Source organism: Octopus bimaculoides, chromosome 4 (genome assembly GCF_001194135.2).
Source record: "Octopus bimaculoides isolate UCB-OBI-ISO-001 chromosome 4, ASM119413v2, whole genome shotgun sequence".
NCBI classification, from domain to species: Eukaryota; Metazoa; Mollusca; class Cephalopoda; order Octopoda; family Octopodidae; genus Octopus; species Octopus bimaculoides.
This window is the reverse complement of record NC_068984.1, coordinates 12,344,889-12,354,227: the sequence shown is the minus strand read 5'-3', so window position 1 is coordinate 12,354,227 and position 9,339 is coordinate 12,344,889. Positions and strand designations below refer to the sequence as shown.

Here is a 9,339-nt window from a genome sequence, read left to right as displayed (position 1 = left end):
ACGCACAGCACATTTCCAAAGGTCTCGGTCAGTAGTCATCGCCTCGGTGAGGCCCAATGTACGAAGGTCTTGCCTCACCACCTCAGCCCAGGTCTTCCTGGGCCTACCTCTTCCACGGGTTCCCTCAACTGTTAGGGTGTGGCACTTTTTCACGCAGCTATCCTCATCCATTCTCACCACATGTCCATACCAGCGCAATCGTCTCTCTTGCACACCACAACTGATGCTTCTAATGTTCAGCTTTTCTCTCAAGATACTTACACTCTGACGGGTATTCACATTGACATTACACATCCAACGGAGCAAAATGGATACCTCAAAAATTTGGTAATCAAAATAAAATTATTTGATTACCAAATTTTCATGTTTGGGGGGTGGCGGGAGAAGAGGAAGATGTAGGGAGGGAGAAGGAGGATGTATAATTGCCAGTAATTAATATGAATGAAAACCGTATTGTTTCTTGGAAAGAATTAAAGTAGAGAAAAAACAATCTACTATAATAATAATCTTGTATTTTTCGTTCACAACATATGAACAAGAAAGGAAGGGGTGATAGATGAATAAGGAAGGAAGAGGTGATGGCAAACTGGTAGTGGGAGCGTTTCAACTATGTGAGTATGTGTAGAAGGGTAGTATGTGAATGTGTGAACCAGCATCCTTTCAGTAACAAACGATGATTGATGTCACATCTTAAAAGCGAACCACGAGATAACATTGACAAATGTATTAATTTGATTTTACCATCCATAGTTATATATAAAATACTGCAATTAGCTGTCATTTTTTATGGCATGGGGTCAGCTAGTTAAAGAATAATTCCTTAAAACAAGGTTTTCTTGAGAAAAAAATATATTAAATACCTTTGCTTAAGATATGACTCCAAAACTTGAAGGAAGAAAAATCTGGCATTATCACTGAAACAAAAACATAATCTTTATCACAAATGGTTATTGTTAAACAGAGAACGTAATTAAATGTCTGAAATGAAGCAATGCATGTAAACATCATGTGCAGTCTTGTGACTTTGCATACAGGGCCAGCTCAAAGTAACAGCAACTTGGGCAGTTGCCCAGGGTGCCAAAGACAAGGAAATTTCTACAACCATCAGTTTGTACACGCTTAAGTTCAGCTTGCGAGTTGTTGTTGGCACTCCATCGCTTACGACGTCAAGGGTTCCAGTTGATCCGATCAATGGAACAGCCAGCTCATGAAATTAACGTGCAAGTGGCTGAGCACTCCACAGACACGTGTACCCTTAACGTAGTTCTCGGGGATATTCAGTGTGACACAGTGTGACAAGGCTGACCCTTTGAATTACAGGCACAACAGAAACAGGAAGTAAGAGAAAGTTGTGGTGAAAGAGTACAGCAGGGTTCACTACCATCCCCTGCCGGAGCCTCGTGGAGCCTTTAGGTGTTTTCGCTCAATAAACACTCACAACGCCCAGTCTTGAATCGAAACTGCGATCCTATGACCGCGAGTCCGCTGCCCTTACCACTGGGCCATTGCGTTTCCACTCAGCTTGCCTAGGGTGCCAGTAAACCCTAGAGCCAGTCCTGTTTGCAGACAGTGCTCCTCTTACAATGATAGCTTTTTTTACTATAATCCTTTTCCATGACCTCACTAGCCCGACTAGTGCATTCTCAATAATGAACACTTCATTACATTCCTAAGAACATTTTATTCTCTTCTTTGTAAATAGTGTCTCATACTTTTTTAAGCAACTTTTTTTTATATCTTGATTTTATACACAGCTAGTGAAATAAAAAGAACAAAAGAAAATGAGTCACTGTTTTGAAATAGTTAAAAATACAAAGTAAACCAGCATGAGTTTGTACCGGAGGCAGTGTGGTAGTTCAAATAAATTACTGACGAAATGAAGAGATCCAATATTTGCAGGCCCTTCATCAAAGAAGAGAGAAAAATAAAAGTTCTGCATTTTGGGGTTGAAATATATCTGAACATATAATTTATGGACACACAGAACTTTTGTTTCTTTTTGATAAAGATGCCAAAGCCTAAAATGCCAGACCCAACCCTTCATTTTCTCATCAAGTAACAACAAACTCGTACACTATTTTGCTCAAACTTCTTTACTCTTGTCTCTAGAATTATAAATTTATTAACAAGCACAATTTAAAGTCTCATTGTCCTAATCTTTTAGATTCCTTATCTAGCAGAATAATTCTCAAAAAATATATTTAAAGACATTTTTTAAGACATTCTCAAAATTCCAATCTTCTCTGGAAGCAACAATCATTCTAACATAACACCCATCTTATAGTTATGTAAAGCTGTCATAAGCTAATTTTGCACTTAAACACACACACAGGAATTCAAACAAGTCAATACAATGTTATTTATAAACAGACCTGTTGTATTTGCCACAAGTAAAGGCAGTAATACAGAGTTTCCAACCATCGTCTGATCTCTTCAGCAGTTCAAAATAAGTCAATATCTGAAATAGATAAGAAAACAGAAATAACAAAAAAGGAAAGCAAAGATTAGTTTTAGAAAGTAGTGAACTGGAGGTTAGGGTGTTCCCCTCATAATCACAAGGTCGTTTTCAATTCCCAGACTGGGTAGTGCATTGTGTTCTTGAACAAAACACTATTTCCCATTGCTCCAGTTAGTGTAGTGGTAAATGAGTAAACCTGTGACGGACTGATGTCCTGTTCAAGAGGAATGTTGTGATCTTGGTCACTTACATGCCATGGAAACCAGGTAACCAGGCCCCTGAGTCCTACAATTGAAGTCAGAATATCCAGGGGTTGATGATGAAAATAACCAGGCCCCCGCTGCTCCCCAGGGAATGCATAAAACAAAATAAAATAGGTTTAAATTCTATATGTATTTATTGTTAACAATGGATGCCCAAGAAAGAAATGAACTAAACATCCGCTACAAGAGGTGTACTGTTAATGTGTATGAATGGGGACGGACAAATAAGCCGAAAGAAAAGCTGTGCGTAGGAAATTAGATGTAATAAACAAGAGAGAAGTAAAGCAATGCTGGTTCAGCGAGGCGATGTATAAAGAGGGTGATGGCTGTATTAAAAAGTGCCGAGAGCTCGAAGTAGATGGAAGAAGGGCACTTAGGCAAGTATGGGATGAAGCTGTGAAAACTGATCTCAAACTGCTGCTGGACATCACAAAGGAAATGACAACAGAGTGATAATTGGCAACAAACAGTGCTACAAAGAACTTGCCCAACCATGAAAGCATGACAGAATGAATGTTAGAATGGTGGTAATAATGGAAAGACTAGGATGTATAATATAGCTACACCAGCTCTCAAACTGGTTATGTTCCTGTAAAGCAGCGTCTCTCAACCAGGCTTCCACAAAAGGTTCATAGGGGTTCCATGAGAGAGAGTGAGATAAGCTAATGCTAATTTCATGATCATATCACTATACATGCACAACATATTATTGGTTATTGTAATATAGACATCATCCTGTCTAACCTATTATGTTATCAAAAAATTATAACCATATAATGATATTTACGATATTTACCATGTGAAGTACAGTGGAAAAAATATGAGAAAGATATAGTATATAATTTTTTGTGTGCAGGGGTTCTGTGAGATATGTAATTTATTTTAAGGGTTACACAAGGGTAAAAAGGTTAAGAAAACACCTGTGAAGTTTCCATTTGCTACAACACCTCCCCACACCCCTTCAAAACTCCCCTTCTTTCCTATTCAATGTAAGAAGCCACTCATTGCAAGGTATGCACCTGTCAATATGCAATCTCCACTTATCACCATCCATATAGTTCCACATCTCTCTCCAGTCACAATACCTGGGTAGAGAGTGATTGCATTAAATCTATCCTTCCCCAATACACCCTACCATTACCCTTCTCTATTGCTAACCAACCACGCCCTCTCCCTCAGCTCACTTCATCATTTAACGTCCGTTTTCCATGATGGCATGGGTTCAACGGTTCAACAGGAAATGGCCAGCTGAAGAGCTGCCTTAGCTCCATGTCTGTTTTGGCATGGTTTCTATGGCTGGATGTCTTTCCTAATACCAGCAACTCTACAGAGCGTACTGGGTGCTTTTTACATGCCACCAGCACCCACAAGATTATGAACGCTCACCTGAAGAGGGGTGCAAGCCACATACCTGTATGCAAAGACAGCCACAATTTTACTTAGCTTGACATGCCTTAAGCACAGTAAATCACCAGATGTCTCAGTCCTGTCATCCCCTGTGAGACCCAACATCTGAAGAGTCATCCACTGACAAATATTACATGTAGCTGTTGTTACATTCTCTTTCATTCCTCTTCTGCCATTCTCTCCTCCTCATCAGACTGATTCCCCAAATTATACTCTTGCTTCTCTCATCCGTTCAACTTAGTTCAATTTCTAACATCTCTCTTCATATTTTCATTATTTCTGGTCATGCTGCCTTGAATGAACAGAGACAATATATATAGGAAGGTAGGACTTTTTAGTCTTGTGGGGTACAAGGTAACCTCACTAATGTGCTATGATAAAATGCACTCGGTACTCTGTAGAGTGGTTGGCAAACAGGCAGAGACAAGAGAAGTACAATGTAACCCTTTAGTCCTTGGAACAATGCTTCTGGCACTGATACTGCAAAACACACTCAGTACATTCTTCAAAGTGGTTGGCCTTAGAGAGGGTATTCATCCATAGCAAACAAGCCATGAATGGAATATGAGATGAAGACAATAGTCCTCCAATGTATATAGGACAGCAAATCCAAGTAAGAACTGGTTCTAACCAAGACAGCTCATCCAATCCATACTGGTAAAGAAGGAAAACGTAAAATGATGACAACAATGATGCTGATGATAAATGCATATTGACATAGTATTGCATACATATACACTCAATGATGCATATTGATACAGCACTGACTATATACACAGTTATGTATATTGATGATAGAGTATTGAGTACATATACACCCAGTGATGTATTTTTATATAGCACCGAGTATGGATACACCATATGATGTATGGAGAAGATCATTAAAGATAACCTTGGAAAAAATTCAATAGTCATTTTGTAATAATTGATTTCTTAAGTAATCATAAGAACACAAATTTAAAATAAAAAGAGTGACATTTATATTGGTAAAATTCTTGAGAAATGGCTTGGAATTATGAAATCAGTGTGCCAAGAGCTCTGCCTCTTTCATACTGATTTTATTCTTGATTGCATTTTATTGCTTAATCAGAGGAGGACAGGTAGTACATATGAACTAAGACATTGCTAAGGATACAAATGTCAGGTGACACGAATGTCAGGTAACTTGAACAAAAATGATGAAATACTAGATGATTATTTTCTTCCTGAAACACGAGCACAAAACCTTTTGGCACAGCTGTTTTGGTACTGCCCATTTGGTATCACCAATTTGACACTGACGTCAAATGTTTCTCTCATTCTCAACCATACTTCTGTTTGTGTGTGCGCGGGCATACTTTGCATTATGTGTACGGGGAGAGGGAAAATGCTTATTTCAATCATGTTCAATTATAGGCGCAGGAGTGACTGTGTGGTAAGTAGCTTGCTTACCAACCACATGGTCCCGGGTTCAGTCCCACTGCTTGGCACCTTGGGCAAGTGTTTTCTACTATAGCCTCGAGCCGACCAAAGCCTTGTGAGTGGATTTGGTAGACGGCAACTGGAAGAAGCCCGTCGTATATGTATATATAGATATATATATATATACATATGTTTGTGTGTCTGTTTGTCCCCCAGCATCGCTTGACAACCGATGCTGGTGTGTTTGCGCCCCCGTAACTTAGCGGTTCGGCAAAAGAGACCGATAGAATAAGTACTAGGCTTACAAAGAATAAGCTCTGGGGTCGATTTGCTCGACTATGAAGGCGGTGCTCCAGCATGGTCGCAGTCAAATGACTGAAACAAGTAAAAGAGAGTAATTAAAAAGTTGTAATGCGTCTCTACTATATGTTAATACTTCTATACATACATGTTTGCCTCCAGAGTCAAAGGGTATTGTTACCAAAACAGGTTTCATGTCCAATTAGCCATGCCAAATCACCAACAGCCAAACATGTACTGTATTTGGCACATTTTAATCATATTTTGCTGTATACATGTTGCCACTGAAACACCTACCTGTTACTCTAATAACAATCAGATCTGGATCCTAGATAACCAAATTTTTGCTATTACTGTTTTACAAATGCAACAATTAGATACAACCCAGGTTCTGATCAGTGGTCAAGAATGGTGGATCAAGAGCATTAAAATGACATTTTAATGCCCTTAAAGAACACAAGACAAAATTTGGCTTTGATAGAAGTGAGAAACTGCAGAACACTTTGTTGAATATATAGTCTAAACAGGTATTTTACATTTTCAGCTACATAGTTACACATGCAACGCTACACAACATTTTCAGCTACACAGTTACATATGCCTCACTACACAACATTTTCAGCTATACAGTTACACATGCCTCACTACACAATGTGAGTGACATAGATACTTTACTGGATGGTATTTCATCATATGGTCAGTATATATATTGTGCATCAGTTATATAGTCTTACTACACTTTGTTTAACCTTTTCACATTCAGTACTATCAAATGTAATGCTTATATCTATATATATATAAAAAAAAAACAGGATGTGTCTGTTTGTGTGTTTGTCATGTCGTTAAAACTCAAGATCCACCAACCGATTTTAATGAAATTTTACACATGCATTACATAGGGTCAATGAAGTGCCATGGGCCAAAAAGATTTTCAACTTCTTGCCTAATGTGCGCCCAGGGGCAGATAAACCGCATTTTTAAGCATTTTTGCAGCATTCAAACCTGTAACTTGAAGATTATCCAGTCGCTTTCCTCCAAATTTGTAACAAACATTTTACCAGGCTCCTCAAATAGCTGTTGACTAAAAAAAATTTTCGACACCGACAATGGGCCCCCAAAAATGCAGATTAATTGGATTTGAATATACTGCACTGGGCTTTATCTTTGCTTTAGGTCATTTTCCGGCGATAAAATATTGACACAACTTATGCATTATAAGTAGTGTATAATATTTCATGAAAACCCTTTTGTCCAATTTGGCAGAGGTCGGTGCCCTGTTGATGTTTCATGTTACCATCCCACACACCACCGGGCCATGTGCATGTGTGTGCAGCAGGGCAAAGGAACAACAAACCCATTCATCCATTCTTCAGAAGTGCCTTGTTGGTGTTTCACGTTTCCAATCCTGTGCAACACAGCATAGCCCAGCAGCATGTCTGCTTTCTATGTCATCCATGTCTGAACTATATAATGCAAAATCTTCATATAAAAAAAAAAAAAAAACTGCTAACTGTTGTGACTGTTTCCAGACCCCAGTAGTAGGTCTCTCCCAGTGTGTACAAATTGTTGTTTTTATTCTTCATTCAAAAATCAACACAGAAAACACAAAGTTCAGTAAATAAACCTTCTGTTAATTGTTTGCGTGTGTCTTATTAATAATTTTACATGCAGCCCTAGAAAGACATTTTCATTCTCCATAAACATCAATGAACAACATCATCATCGTTTAACGTCCACTTTCCATGCTGGCTTGGGTTGGACGATTTGACTGAGGACTGGCGTACCAGATGGCTGCACCAGGCTCCAATCTGATTTGGCAGTGTTTCCACAGCTGGAATCCCTTCCTAACGCCAACCACTCCGAGAGTGTAGTGGGTGCTTTTATGTGCCACCAGCACGAGGGCCAGTCAGGTGGTACTGGCAATGGCCACGCTAAAATGGTGTTTTTTACATGCCACCTGCACAGGAGCCAGTCCAGCGGCACTGGCAACAACCTCATTTAAATGTTTTTTCATGTGCCACCGGCACAAGTGCCAGTAAGGCGACGCTGGTAATGATCACGCTTAAATGGTGCTTTTTACGTGCCACCAGCATAGTACAACCACAACAGAAAACATCTCACAGCAATCCCTTTTCAACAACCACCCATTAGTGTGGTTCTTGAGACCTTTAGTTCTAACTCAATACACTGCACAAGCAGTAAGCATTCACTTAAAGGAGACTTCTAATTCAGTAGGCTCAATAATTACATCAACAAAAATTGGAAGCAAATGACGGAGCAAAGTTTCCAATAGGTCTTGCTAGAGAGACTATATAGTTGATGCAGTGCAATGTGGTACCTTATGACCCTTTGGTCAACACAGTGTATAAGGTACATAAATGATTACAAATTCTGGTGTAATCGCAATTAAAACCCATCAAAATACCTTCATTTCCCATACAAATCTTCCTCTTCACCCTATTTTCAGGTCACACACCTATGGCCACAAACGTTTGTCAAAAGATCTGCACATAATACCCGTAACTTACATTTAAACATCATTCCAAATGTAAGTATTGAATACACCCATTGATCGACAACTTCAACCTGCCCTCCACACACGCGTGTGATCGTCACGCAACCTCGACACATTTGCGAACATGTTAAAACTTCTATAAATAGAAAATGCAAATATCATAATACATGTCTCATTCAATGTGTTTACTAAATGAGCAGTGACTGGGTCATTCACTGCACATTTGCAACTATTCAACTTTTTTCATACCCATGAATTATTTGCAACTAAAACCTTCCAAAGTTAACCCTGAACAATACTTCAGATCAACCACACACTTATAACCCTAACATTCTAAAAGATTCCAATTCAGGGGTCAGGAAAATATTTCTAAATAGGTGACTATGTGCAATCCACAAAACACCCTTATGTCGGTACACAAACATTCTAGATCATGTTTCATGCAGTTCGTGTTTATCACAACAAAAATCTCGAACCTGCACCCAACCAATGCACCCATTTAGCTTCTCCAGTTCACACAAATCTTTACCTCCAGAACTGCAACCCCTAAAACTTACTATCTGCTCACATTTTCAATACTTTCTTCAATTTCACCTTTCCTTAAGACAGTACAGTAGTGATTTTAGGGAAATTCGGTTGCTATTTCTAGCAGGTCAAATGACCACGTAGAAGCTTACTTAGGTTGTTTAGTCCACGTCAACAGATTGTGCCAAACTGGCTCAAATGCATTCCAATCATTAGCACTTCATTTTATTCCCTATAATCTGGATTACATTATCGTATGTGGTCCAGATTACACGTAGTTAAAACGGTAGGGTGTAATGTGAGAGATTTGGTTGTTTCTAAGAGAGGGAGAGTGACGATTTAAGAGACTCCTCAAGCAGTGTAGCTGAGTGGGACGGTGTGCTACATTTGCGAGTTTTTGGCAGTGTCTACATACTTTAAGATATCAGGGAAAATAATCAAGTGGTACCAAATAGCTTACAAAGAGGGGG

At 39.0% G+C, this 9,339-nt stretch overlaps 1 protein-coding gene across 1 annotated transcript in view; it reads right to left on the bottom strand.

Moving 5' to 3' along the window:
• Nucleotides 1–9,339, bottom strand: part of LOC106883502 (exportin-T) — a 56,836-nt gene that overhangs the window by 43,800 nt on the left and 3,697 nt on the right. Inside the window, exons 2-3 of the mRNA XM_052967618.1 lie at nt 2,373–2,458; nt 861–914 (exon numbers count right to left, since the gene is read on the bottom strand). Of these exons, the coding sequence (XP_052823578.1) occupies nt 861–914; nt 2,373–2,458 (140 nt within the window). The remainder of the gene's footprint in view (nt 1–860; nt 915–2,372; nt 2,459–9,339) is intronic.